This window comes from Scyliorhinus torazame, chromosome 14, assembly GCF_047496885.1.
Source record: "Scyliorhinus torazame isolate Kashiwa2021f chromosome 14, sScyTor2.1, whole genome shotgun sequence".
NCBI lineage: Eukaryota > Metazoa > Chordata > Chondrichthyes > Carcharhiniformes > Scyliorhinidae > Scyliorhinus > Scyliorhinus torazame.
In genome coordinates this window covers 70,845,926-70,872,708 of record NC_092720.1, presented here as the reverse complement: position 1 = coordinate 70,872,708, position 26,783 = coordinate 70,845,926, and the positions used below count along the sequence as shown (strand labels likewise).

General features: G+C 46.6%; 1 protein-coding gene across 3 annotated transcripts in view; it reads right to left on the bottom strand.

Moving 5' to 3' along the window:
* Window positions 1-26,441, bottom strand: part of LOC140389799 (PEX5-related protein-like) — a 293,828-nt gene extending 267,387 nt beyond the window's left edge. For all 3 annotated transcript variants that reach the window (XM_072474334.1, XM_072474335.1, XM_072474336.1), the window contains exon 1: window positions 26,288-26,441. In XM_072474334.1, coding sequence (XP_072330435.1) covers window positions 26,288-26,308 — 21 coding nt within the window. In that variant the 5' untranslated portion in view covers window positions 26,309-26,441. The remainder of the gene's footprint in view (window positions 1-26,287) is intronic.
* Between the last annotated feature and the right edge of the window lie 342 nt (window positions 26,442-26,783).

The following is a 26,783-nucleotide window of genomic DNA, read 5'->3' as shown; positions in this document are numbered from 1 at the left end:
TTACCCATTTGTATTTTTGTTATGTATAAAATTGGAAAAAGCTGTATAAAATTGGAAAAGCTGAATAAAAATTTTTTTTTATTTTTTAAAAAGATGTAATTCCCTTATTTCAGGTAATCTTTCTTTAATATCAAATAAAAATGACTGAGTAGCCCAAATCACTTGTTAAAATTTTCTTCAATTTATTTTTATTAAACATTTTGTTTTCATTATTTTAATTAGCGAATGGACTGAGGCTCTGTTTTATTTTTTTCCTGTGACATATTAGATACAGAAACTGCAGAGGGTAAAGCACGAACCTGGAACTAGACTAAACAAATAACTTGATAGACTAGTCGGAGACTAAATTCCAAATAAATACCAAGTACTCATGAAATATGAAAGTACTATTATTTAGATCAAAGACATCAACAAAAACACAGGAAATCATATTCAAAGGTAATGAGTTAAAATAGATTGGGTAATTTACTTCTGAACAGTGTATTCCAACAAGCACCGTGTACAATTGCAAATCTTTGTAATCTATAAAATACAATCGGATTAGAATTTGATGTAAAGATTACTGAACTCACTGTAACTGCCCAAGAAAGGCTTTAAAAGGCTTTGCAGCAAACTCCTTCCTGTAACAATCAATTCAAAAGCCTCCAACCTTCAGGAATATTGGGTCAATGGCTTTATTTTCCACATAACAAATGGAAATCAAAATGGTGATAGAATATCACTTGCTTGTTTTCTGTAATCCTAATTAGTTATTTAATTTAACAGATGAAAATAGCAATTGAAGGATGTGTGTAAACCTGGTCATTTTATAATTCCAGTATATCGGTTGAAGGGCATAACTCAGGAACAGACATACATCTGGCTTTGTAATAGATAAGCCTTGATATAAATGTAGGGGATAAAAAACTATTTTAAAGATTATGGTATTGAGACACTCACTATCTGTGCTGTGAACAGGAGTACGCCTCTTACGGCCTATGCATTCCCTGGCTATCCTTTAGCTCCTGCACTAGGAAAACCTGTCAATGACAACATCCATACTGTCAGAATGAAAATTATACAGCATTACTCTCTTCCGTCAGTACTCTGTGAGCAATTGAAATCTTCTCAAGTTACTCACCAGGTATAACTAAGTAATGACACCAATCTTTATATTGCATCACAAGCAAAACATTCTCAACTGGCAACTGCCTGAATAGAATTAACAGACAAGAAAAGCATTAACTACAAGTTTTTCCTCACATTTCCCTTTTTGTTGCAAAGAAAAATATACCTGACAGTATTGATGTTGTCACTGACAGGTTTTCCGAGCGCAAGAGCTAAAGGATAGCCAGGGAATGCATAGGCCGTAGGAGGCGTTGACAGCACAGATTACGGGGGCAATTCTCCGATATTGAGGCCAAGTGTTTGCGCCGTCGTGAAACGCCGTCGTGTTTCACGACGGCGCAAACAGGGCCCGGACACGACATATTCTGGCCCCCATAGGGGGCCAGCACGGCGCTGGAGCGGTTCACGCCGCTCCAGCATCCTTACGCGGCGCTAAACTGGCACCGCGCCAACCCGCGCATGCGCAGTTGTGGCAGCCCAATCCTGTGCATGCGCAGTTGGGCCGCGCCATCCTGTGCATGTGCGGGGAATGTCTTACGCACGTCGGCCCCTCACCAACATGGAGCCGATGTTCTGGGGCCGCGCACGGAAGGAAGTAGGCCTGGGGGGGGGGGGGGGGGTAAAAAGAGGCCAGACCCCATCGGAGGCCACCCCGGTGAAGGAGCCCCCCCCCCCCCGCCACAGGCCGCCCCCCCCAGCGTTCCCGCCGGCAGCGACCAGGGGTGGACGGCGCCGGCGGGCACATTTCGTGTCGTAGCGGCCACTCGGCCCATCCGGCTGGAGAATCGCCGCTCGCCGGTTCTCCGAGCAGCCCGGTGCGAATCGCGCGCCGCTGGTTTCTGGGGTGTGGGAGAATCGCGTGCGGGGGTCGGGGCGGCGTTGCGCGATTCGCGCGGCACCCCGGCGATTCTCCCACTCGGCGTGCGGGGGGGGGTGGAGAATAGCACCCTACGTTTCTCAATACCACAATCACATTACTTTAAAAAATACCTACAGAAGTGAGCTGGAAGGATGGAAATTTCTCGGCATCAATATCACAAGCCAGCAAGATTCAACAACATATGGAGCAGAGTGGAAGGATGAATGTCATTGGGGAGACAAAGGAATTGAAAAAAGGTGGCTGAAGGAGGGAAAGGAAGAGAGTAAAGAGGAAAGCACATCAGGCTTAAAAAGAGTTTACACCACGCGGAATTCCTCATCAGGCAACGTGATTATGCCTGTACCATGTGTGACAAGGGTTGTCAATTGAGCCACTTCAGACAGTCATGATGTTACAGAATGAAAAGTAACTAGACACTTTGGCACTTACATTAATGTCTTTAGATGGATGCTTGCCATATCATATCAAGTTGAGCAGGAGTGAGTGGATGCAGAAGAAAGGTTAAGGGCAGAGTTAACCAGGGGGGCAGCTTGCAGCCTAGTGCAACGGAAGGGAACAGAGATGCAGACTTTAGGGACCCTGCATACAAATTAAATTACCGTGGACAGGTAATTGCTTGAATGAATTGGGCTGTCTGCATATTACATAGACTGGTGAAATCCACTCTCACCTCGCAATGGGTTCCCATTCAAGACATCACTACTCTGCAGTCTGTCACGGAGCTTTGCATTCATCTTGATGGCAAATGTAAACAATAATTGTTTCAGTAACATATGGCAGCAGTAGCAGCATCTTGGAGAGATGCTCACATTGGAGCCATACATTTTCTGGGTTCAGTCACCGAAGCCTTGAATAGACCAGGAGAGCAATAGGGACTTAAATCAGTCATTATGAGTCACATCCCAGTAACAGGGGAAGCTCTGTGTGGTAAACCACTGTATTGTACTGTACTGTTGTATTGTTACATGCCTGGGTTTGTCCCTGCTGGTTCCGAACCACTGTAGTATATAATCGTGTATTGTGGTAAACTGCCACTGTATTATATGTAATGTGGTAAACTAGTGCCTGCTGGCTCCACCTCCCCCACTCTGCTCCATATGTTGTTGAATTATGCTGGCTTGCGATATTGATGCCGAGAAGTTTCCATCCTTCCAGCTCACTTCTGTTCAGTCGAAAGATGTTTTTTAAAATAATGTGATTGTGATATTGAGACACTCTATCTGTGCTGTCAACAGTAGTATGCCTCCTACGGCCTACGCATTCCCTGGCTATCCTTTAGCTCTTGCACTCGGAAAACCTAGATGGCTAGTCTCAAGACGCTGCCTCAGTTCAGGATCCAAGGCCAGGAGGCTTTCTGTTTAGTTTATTAAAGCCTCAGTTACGTTCACCACTCGTCATGTGTTCATTGATGGCACATCAATTTAATAAACTAAACATTTAAGATGAATTCATCACTCAAGCCTGATCGCCTGGAGCTGGACCCACAGGCAGCCGACATCGAGCACTGGCTAAGCTGCTTCGAAGCGTACCTCAGATCTTTCACCGAAGACTTCACCGACCTCCAAAAGAAGCAGATCCTCCACACACGGGTGAGCCCGCAAGTCTTTCTTCTCATCAGGGACGCCCCCTCGTATGCAGAGGCGATAATGCTGCTGAAGGGACACTATGTAAAGTTGGTAAATGAAGTGAATGCTAGGCACCTTCTCGCCATGAGAAGACAACGCCCTGGGGAATCACTAGCAGAATTCCTGCGTGCCTTGCGGGTACTCTGCTGGAACTGTGACTGCCAGGCGGTATCGGCTACCCAACACGCGAAGCTGGTGGTCAGGGACGCTTATGTCGCAGACATGAAATCAAACTACATCCGCCAGCGATTGCCAGAAGGGGGTACACTCTGCCTCCCAGAAACAGTGCAACTCTCAAACTCACTGGAGGTGGCCTCTCAGAACATGGAGGCCTACACCTCAGACAGCGCGGCACCCTCGTGGACGCCGCCATCACCTGATTAGAGTGCGGCTAAGCTTGTGCCGCGCAGCCGCCTGTCAGCGCCGGAAGCCCGAGGTGTTACTTTTGCGGCCAGGGTAAGCATCCCAGATAACGCTGCCCTGCACGGAACGCGACTTGCAACGGGTGTGGAGGAAGGGCCACTTTGCAAAAGCCAGCCAGACCCGTTCTCTCCCAAAAACTCCAAGGCCTGCCTGCTGCCTGTCGGGGCTGCCCCCAGCTGCCGCGCCCCCACCATGTGCAACCCGGGGGCGCCGTCATCTTCAACACAATCTTCGATTTCGGCCGCCACGTGCGACCCATGGGGGCCGCCGTCTTTAATCCCATCTTGTACTCCACCCGCCAAGCGCGGCCCATGGGGGCCGCCATCTTTGACACCATCTCCGATGCCGCCGCCATCTTGGGACCACTCCGCAGCCACCCGGGAGCCCTGCTCACCCGATCGTACGCTGGCCGCCGCTACCTTCAACCGGCCTACCCATCACCTTCCGAAGCTCGCCTCCATCACGCTCGACCAGTCCCGGCCTCATCACCTCACCAAATCTACGATGACCGTCCGGATCAACGGGCATGAGACGGCCTGCCTTTTCAACTCCAGGAGCACAGACAAGCTTCATTGACCCAGATACGGTCAGGCGCTAATCCCTCCCAATTTTACCCGCGACCCAGAAAATCTCCCTGGCTTCCAGATTACATTCAGTAGCAATCCGGGGGTACTGTGTCGCGACCCTTACCGTACAAGGCGTAAAGTGCACTAACTTTAAACACTACGTCCTTCCCCATCTCTGCGCTGCCCTATTACTGGGGCTCGACTTCCAGTGCCACCTCCAAAGCCTTACTTTAAAGTTCGGTGGACCCCTGCCCCCCCTCACCATCTGTAGCATTCGCAACCCTCAAGGTCGCCCAACCCTCGCTCTTCGCTAGCCTCACCCCGGCGCTACTGGGAACAGACGATACAGTGCCCGGGACAGGGTCTTTATCAAGTCGGAGGTCCAGCGACTCCTACGAGAGGGGATCATTGAGGTTAGTACCAGCCCCTGGAGAGCCCAAGTGGTGGTCGCCAATACTGGGGAGAAGCACCGGATGGTCATCGACTACAGTCAGACCATCAACCGGTACACGCAGCTCGATGCGTACCCCCTCCCCCGCATATCTGACATGGTCAATCAGATTGCGCCGTATCAAGTCTTCTCCACAGTTGACTTGAAGTCCGCGTACCACCAGCTCCCTATCCGCCCGGAGGATCGCCAATACACTGCCTTCGAGGCAGATGGCCGCCTCTACCACTTCCTCAGGGTTCCCTTCGGCGTCACCAACAGGGTCTCGGTCTTCCAGCAAGAAATGGACTGAATGGTTGACCAGTATGGGCTGCGGGCCACGTTCCCGTACTTTGATAATGTCACCATCTGCAGCCATGACCAGCAGAAACATGACGAAAACCTCCGGCACTTCCTCCACACCGCTAAACTCCTGAACCTCACCTATAATAAGGAAAAATGTGTTTTCCGCACAACCCGCCTAGCCATCCTTGGCTACCTTGTGGAAAACGGAGTCCTAGGGCCCGACCCCAACCCCAACCGCATGCGCCCCCTCCTGGAACTCCCCCTCCCCCAAGGCCCTGAAGAGATGCCTGGGGTTCTTCTCTTATTCTGCCCAGTAGGTCCCCAATTATGGGGACAAGGCTGCCCAGTGGGTCCCCAATTATGCGGACAAGGCCCGTCCACTTATTAAATCCACCGTTTTTCGCCTGACGGCTGAGGCCCGCCTGGCCTTCAACCGCATCAAGGCAGATATTGCCAAAGCCGCGATACATGCTGTGGACGAGTCCATTCCGTTCCAGGTCGAGAGCGATGCATCGGACTTTGCTCTGGCCGCTACCCTCAACCAGGCGGGCAGGCCTGTGGCTTTCTTCTCCCGTACCCTCCATGCCTCCGAAATTCGACACTCCTCCATCGAAAAGGAAGTCCAAGCCATTGTAGAAGCTGTGCGACATTGGAGGCATTACCTGGCCGGCAGGCGATTCACTCTCCTCACTGACCAACGGTCGGTTGCCTTCATGTTTAACAATACACAGCGGGGCAAAATCAAGAACGACAAGATTCGGAGGTGAAGGATCGAGCTCTCCACCTACAACTACGATATCTTGTATCGACTTGGGAAGCTCAATGAGCCCCCAGATGCCGTATCCCGCGGTACATGTGCCAGCGCACAAGTAGACCGACTCCAGGCCCTCCAGAATGACCTCTGTCAACCGGGGGTCACCCATTTCTTTCACTGTATCGAGGCTCACAACCTGCCTTACTCCATCGATGAGGTCAGGAACATGACCAGGGACTGCCAGATCTGCGCGGAGTGCAAACCGCACTTCTATCGGCCAGACAGAGCGCACCTGGTAAAGGCCTCTCGCCCCTTTGGGCGCCTCAGCATCGATTTCAAAGAGCCTCGCCCCTCCATGACCGTAACTTATACTTCCTCAACATTGTTGACGAGTACTCAAGATTCCCCTTTGCCATCCCATGCCCCGACATGACCTCTGCCACCGTCATCAAGGCCCTGCACAGTCTTTTCACCTTGTTCGAGTTCCCCACCTACATCCATAGCGATCGGAGTTCCTCCTTCATGAGCGACGAGTTGCGTCAGTTCCTGCTCAACAAGGGCTTCGCCCCCAGCAGGACGACCAGCTACAACCCCCAGGGCAACGGACAGGTGGAGAGGGAGAACGCGACGGTCTGGAAGGCCGTCCTTCTGGCCTAGAAGTCTCCCAGTCTCCCACTGGCAGGAGGTCTTCTCCGATGCGCTCCACTCCATCCGGTCGTTCTTGTGCACGGTCACCAACGATACCCTTCATGAGCGTATGTTTGCCTTCCCCAAGAAGTCTACCTCCGTGGTCTCGCTACCGTCCTGGCTGACAGTCCCAGGTCCTGTCCTCCGCCGGAAGCATGCGAGGAGCCATAAAGCAGATCCCCTCGTCTAGGTCATGCTCCTCCATGCCAATCCACAATATGCCTACGTGGCACATCAGGACGGGCGACAGGACACAAGTCTCCCTCCAGGATTTGGCACCTGCAGGTTCCCCAGCGACCATCACCACCACCCCCGACCCTACACCGTCTCCCTCCACCACTACCCGGCTACTTCAAGGTCTGGCACCTACAGGCCCACCGGTGGCTATCACCACCACCACCCCCCTCCACCGACTCAACGACTGGGTGAAGAAGAGGACGACACGCTCCCAGACGCGCAGGTCTCGACACTGGTGCCCACACCACAGCCGGGACTGAGGCGATCACGGCGGAAGGTCAAGGCCCCCGACAGACTTGAACTTTAAATCCACTTCACCCCCGCTGAACTCTTTTTTTTTTTAAATATAAACAGGGGTGAATGTGGTAAACCACTGTATTGTATTGTTACATGCCTGGGCTTGTCCCTGCTGGCTCCGAACCACTGTAGTATATAATCTGTGTATTGTGGTAAACTGCTACTGTATTATATGTAATGTGGTAAACTACTGCCTGCTGGCTCCGCCTCCCCCCCCCTGGGCTCGGTATAAAGGTGGCTAGTATCCGCCGCTGCCTCAGTTTGGGATCCGAGGCCAGGAGGCTTTTTGTTTAGTTTATTAAAACCTCAGTTACGTTCACCACTCGTCATGTGTGCATTGATGGCACATCAATCTGCAATGGGAATAGAAACGGATTCCATCTTGCATGATAACAATAGTGAGGCCAGATGGCCTTAGCAGATTCAGACTTGTAGTCTGCAGCCAGGCCCCCTCTGTCCAAGGCGCTGAGACACCATGAGCTATAGTCATCTCATTAGCCTTTGAATGAGCCACAGTAGCCTCCCTCCTCCCAGGTTACAGGCACCAGTGTAGTCATTGAAGTATTTTGGCATAAAGAAAACATTTCATGATATGCACCAGAAGTTCACATTCAGTGAAACATAGTTTGTTTACCTTTGTGTAAAATAAGTGAGCTTTCTGCAGCCAGTAAAAGAACAGTTTTAAAAATTTCAATACATCTCCAGTAGTTGTGATCTTGCAATATTAGGTGACATGAACGTCAATTTTGTTATTGAGCAGATGCTGTTGATTTTAAGGTTGAAAGACATGACTGTTGATGTGCGCACAGATTTTTGATCCGAAATTCTCTTTAATAAGCTGCTGCTAAAAACTTGTGGCTGCAGGCAATGTTGAATCCCTCTCATTCCTTACCATGCTTTATTCCATCAGAGTCTTCACCTTCATGTAGGCTGTATTGTAGTAAGCTGCCAGACCCAAGGAGGCATTTGGTAATTTGATCCTAAGCTCCAAAGCTTGATCAGGGCTCTTGTCAAGCCATGGATCTGGTTGTAGAGGAGTCCTGTAGCCAAGAGCAGACAGCTAAGCCAACGTGCAGAGGATAGGGGCTATCTGTTACCTTGCTTTGGAGGGACAGAAGTTAGGGATAGGCAGGTAGACGATTGATGCAGTAAATAAGAGTCCTAGCAAGTTCAAGGAAAGAAAGCTTGCTGGTCACTCACAATTGAACTTTCATATATTGTAAGCCTTTGCAATTCATGAAGGCAGTCGCATTGTGCGAAGTAGCCCATAAGGCGACATCGACACAGTGGATTTTTCAGAATCCTGCAATTGTGTGATCTCCAGAGCTCCAACCCACTGCTTCAGGATGTCCATCGAGTAATTTGATGTATTTGCTCGAGCGCTGCTAATGGAAGTATTAACCTCAGTGATGTTAGAAGTGGGGCTAGAATGTAGAGATAAGGAGTAGAAAATGAGCACAGATACATGAAGAGCAAAACACATTTTACGCCTGTAAGCAATGCATCAGATCGATTTGTTTTTAACATAAACACTAAAAATAAATGTTACTTTTGTTTTGGATCCATTTTAATGTGACAATTTATTTTCAGTTATGGAGTAAGGCTGTTCAGTAATAAGGAGACATATGAGCATTCAATAAAAGCAAAAACAAAGTGCTGGAAATACTCAGCAGGTCCAACAGCATTTGAAGAGAGAAAACCGACAGCATTTGAAGAGAGAAAATAGAGTTAGTGCCGAGACGCTATGCCTCTTCCTCAAGAGCTTTCAATATTGTTTTTTATATTAACGAACTGCATATTTTCAGATACCTCTGAACCTGAATTGACTTTGTCCTGAATACACAAGTCCAAAATGAAGTTGTAGTTTGTAAGTTGTAGTATCTATAGCTCACGCAGAGCGCAAGTCAAACGTTTGAATTTTTTTTTTTTTTAATTCAGTAACTCAAGGGGAAGCAGGTTCCAAACAAGTCACATATGTTCACAAAACAAACTTAATTTGCAGTTGCACATTGTCATTGCAGTAAATCAATTTTCTATAGAGATTTAAGCTATTGAGTGACAGCGGAACAGTGTACATGTCTCTTCCACTTAAAAGTTCACATAAACTGGGTGATTTCAGACCACCTCAATTAATCCATATCAATTAATCATTGTGGGCGTGTGAGATTGATGATGCTCGTTACGCCTCAAGATCTAACGAGATCTCGCGAGGAGCCACGATCTGGATCCTGTCCTCAATGGGAGGGTTCCGGATTTGCATATTTAAGTATGTGATTAAGCGCACTTAAATATGTTTGTGTTGGAGTTGCCCAAGGCGTTGGACCCAACGACCTCGCCTTGGTGACCCCATGCGGGCGTTGTTTAGCACCGGTTTCCATAAATGTGGACCAGGCATACTGGCACTTAGGAGGGGGGGGGGGGCGTCTCCCAGGCGATCACCGGGTGGTCAGGCACTGGGCAGAGTGATACCCTGACACTCCCAATACAATCCAGGCATCATGGCACTGCCAGCCTGACAATGCCACCATTGACAAATTGGTGGAATTATTTAAGGTGTTGAGTTAGTAAAAGCTGTTTTTTTTAATAAATTTAAGTAAGCGTCTCATTGTTTTCTGATCACTATACAGGTCCAGAGAAGCAGACACATTGCATCAATTACATCAGTATGCAAACTGCAAGCTGTTGTGTTGTGTTAACTTCTCAGATGCAAAGCATGTTCATTTCTCGATTCAATTTTCAACTGGAAAAAATGCAACGCATACACTAATAGTTGCCTGAAGTTATAAATCAAAGCCTGACTCAGGCTGTACACCAAGAAACTGAACTAAAAGGATAATGTCAACCATTCCCCTACGTATAATCTTCAACAAATGTTGTTATCCTACCATTATAGTGACAGGTAAGTGGCTTTTTAATTTATCATTGTGCAGGAGCCACAACAATAACCATAAGAACAGGAGTAGGCCATTCAGGCCCTCCAGGGCCTGTCCCGCCATTCATTGATATCATGGCTGAACTGTGGCCTAACTCCAATATACCTGCCTTTGGTCCATATCCCTTAAAATGTTTGCAAAACAAAAATCGATCTCTCAGATTAAAAAAATTAACAACTATTGTAGCTTCAACCCCTTTGTTTGAGAGAGTTTCAAACCTCTACCATCTTTTGCACAAAGAAGTGCTTCCTAACATCTTTCCAGAAAGGTCTGGCCCTAATTTTTAGACTATGCCCCCTAGATTTAGAATCTCCAACCAGTGGAAATAGTTTATCTTGATCTAATCCTTCTTTTCCTGTTAATATCTTGACTACTTCGGTCAGATCACCCCTTAACCTTCTAAATTCTAGCAAAAACATACCTAATTGGTGTAATCTCTCCTTCTAACTTAAGCCTTGGAGTCCACGTATCATTTTGTAAACCTACGTTGCACTCTCTCCAAAGCCAATATATTCTTCCTGTTTATTGTACTCCAAATGGGGTCTAACCAGGGTTTTGTGTAGCTGCAACATAACTTCTATGACTTTATACGCCAATCCTCTAGGTATAAAGGCTAGCATTCTATTGGCCTTTTTGATTATTTTCTGCACTTGTTTGTGGCATTTTAAAGATCTATGCACCTGGACCCCCAAGTCTCTTTGGACATCCACTGTATTTAATCTCTTCCCATTTAGAAAGTACCCTGCTCTATTCTTTTTTGGTCCAAAACGGATAACCTCACACTTGATTACATTGAATTCCATCTGCCACAATTTTGCCCATTCATCTGTCATTTTGATTGTCTACAATGGCGCCTAACATTGTATCACCAGCAAATTTAAATAAATGAATTTCTATGTCATCGTCCAAGTCGCTGATGAATAATGTGAATAATTGAGATCCCAACACCGATTCCTGTGGTAAACCACTAGTCACATCCTGCCAATTAGAGTACTTACCCATTATCTGTGGGTGCCTGCCACTCAACTAATTTCCCAACTTTAGTGACCACGGAGTCGGAGGTGAGTGGATAATGCCAAGTCTGAAGTGTCTGTTCCAAAGGTTACAGATTATTAGAGTGTCCATGGTTTCCGCACCCCTCAGCGGGGGAGTTCATACTCAACCAGGCTCACTAGGCTAATTCCTTCGACCCTGTAGGTCTCATGCAGGTTATAACATTTCGACCTGTCCAAAGACTCTTCCGACGGCGGTGGAGTAGGAGGATGTCTGCGTCTTTTTGTTCGTGGCTGCGCCTCTGGTGTCTCCTGGGCCGGACCAAGCGGCATATACCTGGACGGTGAACGTGGTTTCCGCACCAAATGCCGTGGTGGAGGTAGTGCTGAAGGCTGCTGAACAGCTTGTTTCCCGGAGATTTATGACACCTGGATCTCCATGTCAGAATCTGTATCAACGACCTCTCGCATCGCTGTATCCTGTCCCCCTTGGGGCAATGCTCTTGAATCTTGAAGAGTTGGAGTAGGTTGGTCAGAAATTGGCTGTTCCCAAGGAGCTCTGCGCACTACTGGTCTCCGGTTTCTGATATGATTGATGTTTTTTTCATGACGTGACTTTGAGCTTGAACTTGGTACGATACCAGATTTGGCGAACAACCTTTCCGGAGTTCCACAGGGCGACGTTTGCAAAGTTCCGAACATAGACTGCGCCAACTGATACAAACAACCTGGGCTGCTCGTGTCCATCTGGGTGGCACCCTTGCTGCTCTTGGCTATAGCATACTATCCCGCCAATATGTGGGAACATAAGACTGAGACGGGTCTGTAGTCGCCGGCCATTCAGTAATTCCGCTGGTGCTATACCATTTGCAGCACGTGGTGTGGTTTGGTAACAGAACAGGAATCTAACGGGTGTCCATCAATCCGGAAGTTTGCTTTTGCAGCCCGTTTAAATGTTTGCGCCGTCCTTTCAGCTTGCCCATTCGAAGTCGGGTGATACGGGGCCGGAAGGATATGGTGCACTTCATTTGCCTTCATAAATCCCATGAATTCCTCACTGGTAAAGGGTGTCCCATCGTCGATGACCAACATCTCTGGGATACAGTGCGTGCGGAGTGAGAGCCCTAATTTCTCAATGATCGCCCTCTAGGTAGTCAACACCATCTTATGGACTTCAAGCCATTTCGAGTGGACTCCCACTATAATCAAGAATCTAGGTCCTAGGATAAATCAACATGGAGCCACACCCAAAGCTGCCCTGGCCACTCCCAAGCGGTGCTGCAGGCAGAAACCTCTGGCTCTTGACAAACCCTGCAATGTTGAGCCACCCTTTCTATCTCTGCAGCTAGTTCCGACCACCAAACATAACTGCAAGCGAGCATCTTAATTTCGAGACCCATGGGTGTCCATTATTCAAGTCCCGCAAGATGCAGTCCTCGCCATTGCTTGGAATGATGACGTGCATGCCCCACAGCAGAATGCGGTCTTCATCACTGACCTTGGATAATTTGGTTTAAAATGCCCGCAGTTCCATGGGGCGTCATTGTGGCGCAGTGGTTAGCACGGTTCCTCACGACGCCGAAGACCCAGGTTCGAATCCGGTCCTGGGTCATTGTGCATTCTCCCCATGTCTGCGTGGGTCTCACTCCCACAACCCAAAGATGTGCAGGGTAGGTGGATTGGCCCCTAATTGGAAGAAAAATAAGTGTATTACTAATTTATATATTTTTTAATGCCCGTAGTCCCTAGGATGATCTTCAATGTTGGCCCCCATACAGGACTACGTGGTTGACTTTGGACAGGATAGGATCTGGCTGCATTCATCACCCTATCTGGGAAGCAGCAACCGGCGACGTGTCCATAAAGTTTAACGTGGATACCACTCTGACCGCGCAGGAGACGGTAGGTGCATCAGCAATAGCAGTCTACTGAACACCTCCGCATTTGCGATTTGGGTACCTGGTCGATGCTCTAACGAGCATTCGTATGCCGCCAGTAGAAGGACATATCTGCAGAGGCGATGGGTGGGATCGTTTTGTCCTCCTTAAAACGTCCCAATAATGGCCTGTGGTCTGTGAGGATCATGAAACTATGGCCAACATTTTTTTTTTGTGTTACGGCAAACACGACGACCTACCCCTCGTTCTCGATCGGCGCATAATTGTGCTCTGCCACGGTCAACGTCCTGGAGGGAAACGCGATCGGCCGCTCACCGTCATCACCCTTGCAATGGTGCCATACAGCGAGACACCACGGGCTGGATTGTCAGATTGTGAGGCTATGTCCTCACGCCGGCGTGGAAACGGTGGCATTTTACGCCTGAACATTCAGCGCAAAATGGCCACCGTTCCTCTGTGTAGCTGGGGGCTAGCATGCCGGCAGCGTATGCCAGCTCGCGCTGACGTTAGGGCCCGAAAAATTGCCGGGTCCGTGGCCGCGCATGCGCACGGTGGCGGCCTGCAGCAGCTGCGCCGTGCTTCATGGCGGATGCAGCCCGCAGACCCGCCCCACGAAATAGTCCACCTTTGGCCAGCTCGCGTGCCCCAGACCACACCACAACAGTGCCCCCAGCCCCTGATAAAGTCCCCCATTCCTGCAGATCGGCCCTCCCCCAACTGCAGCGGCGCTGGACTGGACTGTGTCCACAGCCACCACACCGAGTTGCCAACAGATGAGACCATGAGAAATCCACGCCGTCGGGAACTCGGCTGGTCGGGGAGGAGCATCAGGGGGCAGGCCTCAGGCAACGTCTGGAGGCTCTCGATATGCCGCTTGAGGGGGCGGAGCATCGCAAAATCTGTGCCACCCCCGATTTGATGGAGAACTTTGATTCTCCGGCCGATCGCCGAACGTGATTTTGGCGTCGGCGACCGGAGAATCCAGCCCCACATGTGACTATGAGCAGTTTGGCAGGGTTGCAATGCGTGAGCAAGACTGATGATGTCAACTGCTTCATGACTTTAGCAAACGCTTCTTCCTGTTGACCTCTCTCACGCCTACTCCTGATTTTCTTTTAAGCAAGGAGGAGGCGTAGGAGGGCAAACATAGTTGCGAGACCAGGGATGAACTTTCCAGAGTAGACTTTAAGAACTCCAAGAAGGAATGCAGTTTGGTCCTGTTCTCCAAGTGTAGGGGCTTGTGGGATAACCCTCACGTCTTCAGTGGCAGGGTGCAACCCATCCCTGTCCACACAGTCACCTAGATGAATTACCTTCTTCGTGTAGAACACATTTCTCCCTTCGAAGATGAACATCCGTCTCCAAGAAGCGGCGGAAAACCTCATCCAAATTGCTCAGGTGTTCTTGTTCTGATGTCACAGAGACAAAAGAAAAAAGAACAAAGAAAATTACAGCACAGGAACAGGCCCTTCGGCCCTCCCAGCCTGCGCCGATCCTTGATCTAAACCGGTCACCTATTTTCCAAGGATCTACTTCCCTCTGTTCCCCGCCCGTTCATATATCTGTCTAGATGCATCTTAAATGATTCTATTGTGCCCGCCTCTACCACCTCCGCTGGCAAAGCGTTCCAGGCACCCACCACCTCTGCGTAAAAAACTTTCCACGCACATCTCCCTTTAAACTTTCCCCCTCTCACCTTGAAATCGTGACCCCCTGTAATTGACCCCCACTCTTGGAAAAAGCTTGTTGCTATCCACCCTGTCCATACCTCTCATAATTTTGTAGACCTCAATCAGGTCCCCCCTCAACCTCCGTCTGTCCAATGAAAACAATCCTAATCTACTCAACCTTTCTCCATAGCTAGCACGCTCCATACCATGCAACATCCTGGTGAACCTCCTCTGCACCCTCTCTAAAGCATTCACATCCTTCTGGTAATGTGGCAACCAGAACTGCACGCAGTATTCCAAATGTGGCCTAACCAAAGTCCTATACAACTGTAACATGACCTGCCGACTCTTGTACTCAATACCCCACCCGATGAAGGCAAGCATGCTGTATGCCTTCTTGACCACTCTATCAACCTGCGTTGCCACCTTCAGGGTACAATGGACCTGAACTCCCAGATCTCTCTGTACATCAATTTTCCCCAGGACTCTTCCATTGACCGTATAGTCCGCTCTTGAATTATATCTTCCAAAATGCATCACCTCGCATTTGCCTGGAGTGAACTCCATCTGCCATTTCTCTGCCCAACACTCCAATCTATTTATATTTTGCTGTATTCTCTGACAGTCCTCCTCACTTTCTGCAACTCCACCAATCTTAGTATCATCTGCAAATTTGCTAATCAGGCCACTTATACCTTCGTCCAGATCATTTATGTATAGCACAAACAACAGTGGTCCGAGCACGGATCCCTGTGGAACACCACTAGTCACCTTTCTCCATTTTGAGACACTCCCTTCCACCACTACTCTCTGTCTCCTGATGCCCAGCCAGTTCTTTATCCATCCAGTTAGTACACCCTGAACCCCATACGACTTCACTTTTTCCATTAACCTGCCATGGGAAACTTTATCAAATGCCTTACTGAAGTCCATGTATATGACATCTACAGCCCTTCCCTCATCAATTAACTTTGTCACTTCCTCAAAGAATTCTATTAGGTTTGTACGACATGACCTTCCCTGCACAAAACCATGCTGCCTATCACTGATATGTCTATTTTCTTCCAAATGTGAATAGATCCTATCCTTTAGTATCTTCTCCAACAGTTTGCCTACCACTGACGTCAAGCTCACAGGTCTATAATTCCCTGGACTATCCCTGCTACCCTTCTTAAACAAAGTGACATTAGCAATTCTCCAGTCCTCCGGGACCTCACCCGTGCTCAAGAATGCTGCAAAGATATCTGTTAAGGCCCCAGCTATTTCTTCCCTCAGTAACCTGGGATAGATCCCATCCGGACCTGGGGACTTGTCCACCTTAATGCCTTTTAGAATACCCAAAACGTCCCCCTTCCTTATGCCGACTTGACCTAGAGTATTTAAGCATCCATCCTTAGCCTCAACATCCGTCATGTCCCTCTCCTTGGTGAATACCGATGCAAAGTACTCATTTAAGAATCTCACCCATTTCCTCTGACTCCACGCATAAATTCCCTCTTTTGTCTTTGAGTGGGCCAATCCTTTCTCTAGTTACCCTCTTGCTCCTTATATATGAATAAAGGGCTTTGGGATTTTCCTTAACCCTGTTTGGCAAAGATATTCCATAACCCCTTTTAGCCCTCATTATTGCGCGTTTGAGATATGAAAATGAAAATCGCTTATTGTCACAAGTAGGCTTCAAATGAAGTTACTGTGAAAAGCCCCCAGTCACCCCATTCCGGCGCTTGTTCGGGGAGGCTGGTAAGGGAATTAAACCATGCTGCTGGCCTGCCTTGGTCTGCTTTAAAAGCCAGCGATTTAGCCCAGTGTGCTAAACCAGCCCGATATTCCTCCAAAGCTTCATCAGTTTTAAGTCGCCTAGATCTTCTGCATGCTTCCTTTTTCACCTTAGCTAGTCTCACAATTCCACCCGTCATCCATGGTTCCCTAATCCTGCCATTTCTAACCCTCATTTTCACAGGGACATGTCTGTCCTCCACTCTAATCAACCTTTCCTTAAAAGACTCCCACATTTCAAATGTGTATTTACCCTTAAACAGCTGCTCCCAATCCAAATTCCCGAGCACCTACCGAATTTTGCTATACTTGGCCTTTCCCCAATTTAGCACTCTTTCTTTAGGACCACTCTCGTCTTTGTCCATGAGTATTCTAAAACTTACGGAATTGTGATCGCTATTCCCAAAGTAATCACCGACTGAAACTTCAACCACCTGGCCGGGATCATTCCCCAATACCAGATCCAGTGTGGCCCCTTCCCGAGTTGGACTATTTACATACTACTGTAAAAAAAACTCTCCTGGATGCTCCTTACAAATTCTGCTCCATCTACGCCTCCAACACTACAAGAGTCCCATTCAATGCTGAGGAAGTTAAAATCTCCCATCACGACCACCCTATTGCTCCTACATTTTTCTATAATCTGTCTACATATTTGTACCTCTACTTCACGCTCGCTTTTGGGAGGCCTGTAGTAAAGTCCCAACAATGTTACTGCACCCTTCCCATTTCTTAGCTGTACCCATATTGCCTCAGTGCTCGAATCCTCCATCGTGCCCTCCTTAATCATAGCTGTGATATCATCTCTGACCAGTAATGCAACTCCTCCACCCGTTTTACCTCCCTCTCTATCCCTCCTGAAGCATCTATACCCTGGGAAATTTAGTTGCCAGTCTTGCCCTTCCCTCAAGCACGTCTCAGTAATACCAATAACATCATATCCCCAGGTACTAATCCAAGCCCTAAGTTCATCTGCCTTACCTGCTACACTTCTCACATTGAAACAAATGCACCACAGACCACCTGTCCCTTTGCGTTCATCGTCTCTTCCCGGTCTACTCTTCCCCTTAGTCACATTAAGTTTATTATCTAGTACCTTACTGGCTTTAGTTGCTGCCTCTTTACTGACCTCTAACTTCCTAATCTGGTTCCCATCCCCCTGCCACATTAGTTTAAAACCTCCCCAACAGTGTTAGCAAAAGCACCCCCTAGGACATTGGTTCCAGTCCTGCCCAGGTGTAGACCACCTGATTTGTAATGGTCCCACCGCCCCCAGAACCGGTTCCAATGTCCCAAAAATCTGAACCCCTCCCTCCTGCACCATCTCTCAAGCCACGTATTCATTCTGACTATTCTTGAATTTCTACTCTGTCTCGTGGCACTGGTAGCAATCCTGAGATTACTACCTTTGAGGTCCAACTTTTTAAACTTATCTCCTAACTCCCTAAATTCTGATTGTAGGACCTCATCCCGTTTTTCTACCTAATCGTTGGTGCCTATATGCACCAGGACAACTGGCTGTTCACCCTCCTCCTTCAGTATGTCCTGCAGCCGATCTGAGACATCCCTGACCCGTGCACCCGGGAGGCAACATACCATTCGGGAGTCTCGTTTTCGACCACAGAAACGCCTGTCTGCTCCCCTTACGATTGAATCCTCTATGACTATAGCCCTGCCAGTCATTTTCCCGCCATTCTGTGCAGCAGAGACAGCCACGGTGCCATGAGCCTGGCTACTACTGCCTTCCCCTGGTGAGTCATCTCCCCCAACAGTATCCAAAACGGTATACCTGTTTTGAAGGGAGATGACCGCAGGGGACACCTGCACTGCCTTCCTGCTCTTTCTGTCACCCATTCCCTGTCTCCCTCACCAACCCTAATCTGCGGTGTGACCAACTCACTGAACGTGCTATCCATGACCGCCTCAGCATCACGGATGCTCCAAAGTGACCAAGACGTTATTGAGATAAACCATCAAAATTGGCAATCTTCGCAGTATATTCTCCGTGACCCTCTGGAAAATTGCACCAGCCAACGATACACCAAAGGGCAGCCTGGTATATTCATAAAGGCCCCTATTGGTATTGATAATGACATATTTCCATGATGCGGGGTCCAATTCGAGTTTTACATATGCATGGTTCATGTGTAATTTCATGAATGAACGACCGCCAGCCAGCGTGGCATTAGGTATCTGTCCAGCCTGGGAGCACTATTCATAGTCAGCTTTTAGTCGCTGCAGAGTCTCAATATCTTGCCTAGTTTAAGCATGGGGAAAATCGGTGAACCGTACCCTCTGGATAATATTGAGGCCCTCTAGTCAGCTCAACTCCACATTGGTCTTTTCTCCTCTGGATAATATTGAGGCCCTCTAGTCAGCTCAACTCCACATCGGTCTTTTCTCCTCTGGATAATATTGAGGCCCTCTAGTCAGCTCAACTCCACATCGGTCTTTTCTCCTCTGGATAATATTGAGGCCCTCTAGTCAGCTCAACTCCACATCGGTCTTTTCTCCTCTGGATAATATTGAGGCCCTCTAGTCAGCTCAACTCCACATCGGTCTTTTCTACTAGTACACAAGGGATTAGACAGGCACAGAAATATTTGGCTGCGCGTCCAAATCCACCTGAATTTTCGCACCCTTGATTTTTCCTAATCCAGGCTGGAAAACCATGGGATACTTCCCCAGCATCTCGTAGAGGCCTCCAGTCCCCATCCGGAAAGTTTGTTGCCAGTTCAGTTGGCGGTTCTGCAACCAGTCGCAGCCTAACAGGCTAGGCCGTGTCCCTACACCACAATCAGCAGGAGTCTTACCGACTGTTGTCTGTTAATAACTTGGGTTATCATGATCCCTGCAATTGCGAGTGGCTCACCTGTGTAAATTGCCAACCTCGCCTCAATGTCTTGCAAATTTAATTGTTAAATCCAAGACTGTATGCTACCTAATGTCTGCCGGCTAATGACGGAAACTGCAGCACCTGTATTGAGTTCCATCTCTAAAGGGTGACATTGACTCGCACGGTGATCCTGATAGGGGCCACTCTGGGTGCCACGATTCAATTTAGTTGCATAGATTCCTCATCCTGCTGGTCAATGTTGAAAGTATAAGCTCTGTGGAAAGTACAAGCCCTGGGCTGGCACCTATCTCTGTTGGGGCGGTGATTACTTTGGGATTTGCCCTCCCTGCGGTTCCTACATCCACATGGCCCACATCGCCTGGGCTCCCCTTCTACGGACTCTGGGAAGGTGTCACACCTGGCTGTCTCAGTCCTAGACCATCGTACCGGGCCCCTACAGTTATAAGCCCAGGGTGGGGTTTCCATCCGAGGAGGTGCTGCAAGTCAGGAGGGGGCAGGCCCAACAATGTTCACTTCCATACCCTGGAGTTCCTGCACCCCTTTACAGTGCTCTCCCTTGGTAGGGCGGCATGGCAGCACAGTGGTTAGCACTGGGACCCAGGTTCGATTCCCGGCTTGGGTTACTTACTGTCTGTGTGGAGTCTGTACATTCTCCTAGAGTCTGCCTGGGTTTCCTATGGGTGCACCGGTTTCCTCCCACAAGTCCCGAAAGACATACTTGTTAGCCGAATTCTTCTTCAGTGTACCCAAACAGGCGCCGTAGTGTGGCGACTGGGGGATTTTCACAGTAACTTCATTTGTAAGCCTACTTGTGACACTAATAAATATTATTATTACTGATAGTGAAATCTGCACGGCCTGTTATAAGTCCAAAGATGGCTCGACCAACAATTTCTTTGAGTTGTCATATTATTGATGCCAGACCTGGTGGTCTCGAAACATCTCAAAGAGTGAAGTGTCACAAAACCCAGCCAGTTTTCTCAGGTTAGGAACTCGGTCACGGATCTCCTGGGGTCCTCTCCGCCGTGTTATAACGGTATCTCGGCACAATAATTTGTACTCAACTCCATGGGCTTCCACCTTGGGCAAGTCTCTTATGTGGAATATTATCAAATGCCTTCTGGAATCCATAAAAACAACATCCCCTGTCCACGACCTTAGTCACCTCTTCAAAAAATTTAATGAGTTTTGTCAGGCATGACCTGCCCTTCATGAATCCATGTTGGCTTTCCCTGATCGGCCAAACTTTTGAGGTGTTCAGTTACCCTATCCCTGATTGTAGACTCCATAAATTTCCTCACCACAGATGTTAGGCTAACAGGCCTGTAATTCCTTGGTATCCCCCTTTCACCCTTCTTAAAAAAGGGTGCAATTTTCTAATCCAGAGGGACTACTCCTGAACCAAAGGTTAATTCTGTGTTTCACTTTTCGTACTAGAAATTAAGATACGTACTCTCATCAAATGCAGACATGTTAAGAACTTGGTTGGTTTCCACTGCATTATTTGGGTAATAGATCAAAACAACCTCCACTTCCAATTAACAATTTCAGTTGCATTTTCATGCTCAGCAAGTAAATGATGCTGGTGTTGGCAAAAGGAACTCTTTGCATTTCAGATGCCCAGAACATTTTCATCTTCATTGTGTGGCAATCTGGCTGAACAGATGGCAGACACATTATAGAACCTAGCCAATTTTCATTTAAGCAAAACTAATGGAATGATAATAGGATGGTTTCTATAATGAGCAGGTAATCTATTACCACTAGATTACCGTTCAGAAAGTTGTGATGAAAATCCCCTCCCTCCTAGGGTTGGGTCACTGTGACAAAGAAATCCAAAACTTCATTCTTTTGCCATGTTTAAGAAATTGACTTTCAGCTTAACAAAAAAAAATCACTGCCACAAGTCACATGACCACAGCATTTGTTCTGGGAGCTACGACCAGGAGTTACAAGAGCAAACTAATTCCTCATTCAGCCTGTGGAACCTCACAGCTCATTGTACAGACTCTGTGAAATCAATTAAAGCAGAGGAAGGGCAAACATATTACTTGCACAACCTGAACGATCACAAAAGAGAGAGATCAAAACTCATTGGGCAGGATTCTTCGGTCTTCCGGCTGTGTGTTGCCCAACGGCGGGAGGTGGCACGCTATTCACTGGTGGTGGGTTTCTCTGCTCCAGTTGCTGTAAATGGGAATTCCTGTTGAAGCTATCCCATGCTGCGAAGCTATTCCATACCGCCGGGAAACCAGTGGGTGGGGGAGGACCAGGGAATCCCGCCGCTAACGAACGGGCAGAGAATTCTGGCCTCAATGCAAGAAGAGATGATAATAATCACCTTGTCGTTTTCCTAAGGAGGAACAATGGAATTCAGACTGGAAGCACAGAAACTGATGTTAAGTTGCAATTAACCATTAATTGGTCAAGTCACATGACCCAAGCCTCTGGCCTTTTGCACAGCTATAACATTGCATCTTTGGGCCTCACATGCAGTCTGTTGTTGCACATCCAAACCAATGAACCCCATGAAGCAGAACTCCAGCCAGAACAACAGCCCGCTTCTCAAAGCCTCTGTAGGAAGATTTCTTACCATGACCTGCAGAAGAAACCCAGTAACTATGTACCTACTTCATCTTGCAGTATCAGCACCAACTGTAAAACAAACTCGACAACTCCGGTCTTCAGTGAGCTGAATTCAAATTCCTACATGAAAGAACTCTTTACGGAACTCGGACTGTAAAAATCACAAGAACTAATATTAATTACTGTGGTTCTAGTAGTGTTACTATCCATAGTTCTAAAACTCCTCTTTCTATTCTCCACTCCCTTACTGTGTGTATATGTGTGGTTGCGTGGGAAGTTGCAAACACTCCTCTCGTAGGCATTGAATGTGGAATAAACTAACCTTCTGCATTAATCATGACATGGCTTTGCTGCAGGTTATTAATAAATTGGATCTCACATACCTTGGGTTTGGGGAAAACACACCATTGCACGCACACTAAACACTTTCTGCTTAGGGACATTGATGAGAGGAAACAAGTACAGTCTGCCTGTTTCAATCCTGTCCTTAACACTAGTGTCAGTATCAAGCACACCCAGATCAGGTATAGCCAGACGGATCCGAATACAACTCTCTCTATTCTGTTCGGCAATAATCCTCAGTCGCAGCTCTCATCTCAGAAGTACATCTGCCACTGCACCTTCCTACCCCCTTCCAAATTTTGTGAGACGAGTGAGAGGAGCTGCGTGCATTGACTTTCCACTAGAGGATTGTATTCTTTTCATTTAGTTCAGTATAACCACGCAAGTCAAATTCGCTATAAGTAAAGTAGTACTGGCTACATAACAGCAAAATGCTCACTAGCACTCTGCCCGCTGCTCTAGATTGCTCAGTTCCAAAGAGGACTTCTACACAAATCTCTGGGGCCCAAAACCTTACATTTGGTAAGCCCTGCTTAAACTATCTGTGCTTTGGTGCATTGGGATGAAAGTATGCACTTAATATTAGGCAATATTATTCATGCCAATGTCACCTTTAAAATATTTTCACAACATTTAAGTGATCAGTTAACCCATCTGTCAGACTCCCAAAATAATAATATAAATTTCTGATCAGTGCTCAGTTAGTTGCTCTGGGGCATGGTGGCAGTGAGGGCCATAAAATAAGACACCACACTAACTAAAGGCTAGAAAATGACAGCCTGGAGCTGCTGTTCATTACTAGCCAGAGCCCACAGTTGGAAACTTTGTGTGTGTGTGTGTGTGTGTGTGTGTGTGTGTGTGTGTGGTTACTGGATGAGATCACAATCCTCTCAATTCCAAAGCAAAGCAATAGCTTGCTGATGCTCTCTCTCTAGACTCACATACAAAGACTGACCACAAAGACATTTGGTACAATGGAAAAATACAATAGCCAGAATCAGCATCTTTATGTAAGAATTGGAGAAAATAAACAAAAGACATCTTATTCAAACATTTTACAGCTATATATAAAATGTTCCATTTAAAGTTCTGGAGGAAGTATCTATATTTCAACACAGGTCTTTATTGATTAAGAAACACATGTTTAATGTTTATAGAATCTAAAAGTCTTCTGTTTGAATGTTACAAGATTAAGATAAAATTCCATTTTAAAATGTACTTTCGCACAACAGGCAAAAAACAGTTGAGTATTTAAACAGGAATCACATTAAAAAGAAAAAAAACAACATCTGTGGTAAAATGAAAACTTTCAATAAATTAGAGAAATGGTATCTTTAAAAGGTTTGAACTGTGGAATTAATCTGCCATAACAGTTGGGAGAGAAAAAAATTAATTTGAAAGAAGGCTGCTTATGTTATTTCACAACCAATGAAGTGACTTATTTCTTGCTCATTTTAGTTTTATTTGTTCACTGTTGTCAAAATTAATCAAGAGTTACAGGAACAACATTTTAAGGTTTTCTAAAACATATTGATCCATTTGTATTATACGTTACAACTGACTCTTGTCTGTCAGTTATTATCCTTGAGAACAGGCGCCGGGTGCTGTTTTGGAATGATTATCTATAAAAAACGGTGCAGTATCCTTTTCTCAAAAGAATGCTGTGCTTTGAAGTTGCCCTCACATTGCTTTTCATGCCAGTAACTTCTAAGAATTGAAACTTTGTTACATTGTGCTTTAGATGTGCAGAATAACGGAACACAAATCTCAATGGTTTCCTTAAAAATAGAATGTGCAGCTGATTTCTTTCTTGACACCATGGCCACAAATAAACTGGTGCTTTTAAAAATCAAACTTTCAAACTACTCTTGAATGCATTTAACACAGGCTGAACTTCGTCAAGCTTGTAGCATTTTTCTGTCTGCGAAATGTGGTTTTAGTGAAGCTATTTTGACTCTTACCAATCCCCTAATACAGCCTACAATGGATCAGTCAGCCATTACACATCTCTTCCAATTTTCACAATGAAAAAGAAGAGATGTTTCATGGGCAGTTGATCCAATACCACTCTTTTTACACAATCACCCAAAGTCAGTATTATCCCCATGATTTTTTTTTTGCACCAAGCAAATATCTCAAGTCATCAAACCAAAGTATAACTATCAAATCAAAATACTCTAATTCTCAAATTGCCTTTAATTTGCCACATGAATTGTCAATATAATCATCATATATTACTGTCACCTGTAATTAATAAATGGCTCGACATTTGGGAAGGGATTACAATGCTGTTCTGTTAATGTGGGAATTTAAGATTTATTAACTGTTTCAAATACAAATTTAGGAATACAGGATGCTGGAAATAGAAATAATGCATTGGCAAACTGACTTTTTGTGAATTGCAGTTGATCTACTGTTAGGGTAATAATTTGGGGTGATCTCTACATTATGTCTGATCTGTTACCAATCTACACTGGGAATTATTATTGCTCCCACCTTAGTCTCAGGAACAAACATTTGACAGAACTGGCATTGCTTGCCTAAATGTACAGACTTGAAAAATGCAACATCAGATAGATGTGTAATAAGGACTGTGCTGAATGGGAAAATTGGTCGTGGTGGTGCCTATTTGAACAGCATGTCTGATCTCATTTAGTTTGGAGAATTTTTGGTGGAAAGAGTAACGTGGGGCGCTGCATACACAAAAATAATATGGGGCGATCAATTCTGACACACCAGCAGTTTAATTAGTCCTGATGCAGATTAAACCCATTTTCACAGCACAATTACACAGTTGCTGAATGGCATCACTTTTTTTTGTGAAACATGCTATTACAGAAGTTTCCCGATAGTCAGAGACGCTTACTGAACAGATAGTATTAAAGTCTGCGAGCCTGTTGCCTTCATTTATACAGTCACTGTACTAACAGAGTGTCCTGTGACGGATTTTGATGTAATCACTAGTGCGGAACATGGGCACATCGTAAGATCAATACTCGCAGTACATAACAAAATTGCTTTATTAGGTATACAAACTATTGGCAAAATATTAAAAATGTTGCGATGAACGGCATTGTGAGCAAGAGTGAATTTCAAGGTTATGAACTAATTAGATCTCTGATGATGGAAAGGTTTATAAAAAGAAACACATTTATGGTTTCAGTAACGACAAGTGTCTCAAAATGATTCACAACGAGATTTCTAATTGAAGCACTGATCAGTTGGTTTGTTTGCATACAGCACCCACTCAGAACTCATGCATCTTTAATATGTGACGCTCCTAATTTATTGTTAATTATTGTCTCAGATTTGCGATATATCTATGTTACACACGTGGCGACACATCACTGCAACAGCAGGACCTTCCCCAAAATTGATTTTTTTTTTGGCTTTCTTCACCAACTAAGTGCTTGCATTAAAACGTACAGAACGCGGCAGATCCCTTCCTGTTTTCCCATCTATCATCCCTTGCCCTTGAATCGGCGAGAGTCAGGCATCATATTTCTGCGTAATACTTAAATGTATGAAAACATGTTCTCGATGTAAAACTACACTGCAGCTCATGTTAACCTTCTTTATAAACTGGATGGTAATTCCACATTAGACTAAAGGTAAGCTCTTGTCATTAATAAAATACACGCTCCTTAATTTAAACACCAATTATGTGCCTGCCTACCTACCTACTCCATCCCAAATGTACAACTGAAAACTCTGGTGTCTTATTGTACATCATTCTGTAACTATCACAGCCAAAAAACCCAGATCACCTTGACAATCATTTTCCTTTTCATTTTGCATGCCATTTACTCGTTTCGTTCTGATTGTATTTTGATCAGTGAAAGCCAACATTCATGCTGAGGTTACCTGGAATTATTCTTTGTATTTTAATTACACAAACGCGCATTCGGCTCCGTTGTGACTGACCTGCATGTGCCCCTGGTACATCCTGAATGAGGGTGGTTCTTCACTGCAGGCGAGCTGCACACTTGCTTTCTGTCTGGGAGCAGTCGGCGCTGATGTGCAGTTTCGGGCTTTCTCTTCAGAGGTGACTGGGAAAGTGACGGGAGCTGTCTGTCCCTGCTGCTGGCGCTGTGATATAACCCGCCCCTCTATCAGTCTCCGGTCCCGACCGCCTCCTCCTCCTCCTCCTCACGTGCCCGGTTCGGGAACCGTGCGTGCTCCGTCACAATGTCACGGGAAAGTATCAGGTCAGCAAGTCGAGACCTCGATGGCATTGCCTATTAATGGGGGAGAGAGAGGGGAAAAAAACATGTTCCAGGCAGCAGTTGCATGTGAGATCTCTCTCTCTCTCCCCCCCCCCCCCCCCCCCCCCTTCACTGTGCCCAACCTTAATCGTGCAGCGAGTTGTCACCTTTACCCCGCCAAGTGACCCGGGCAGATTGCATCTTTTCGGTGGAGA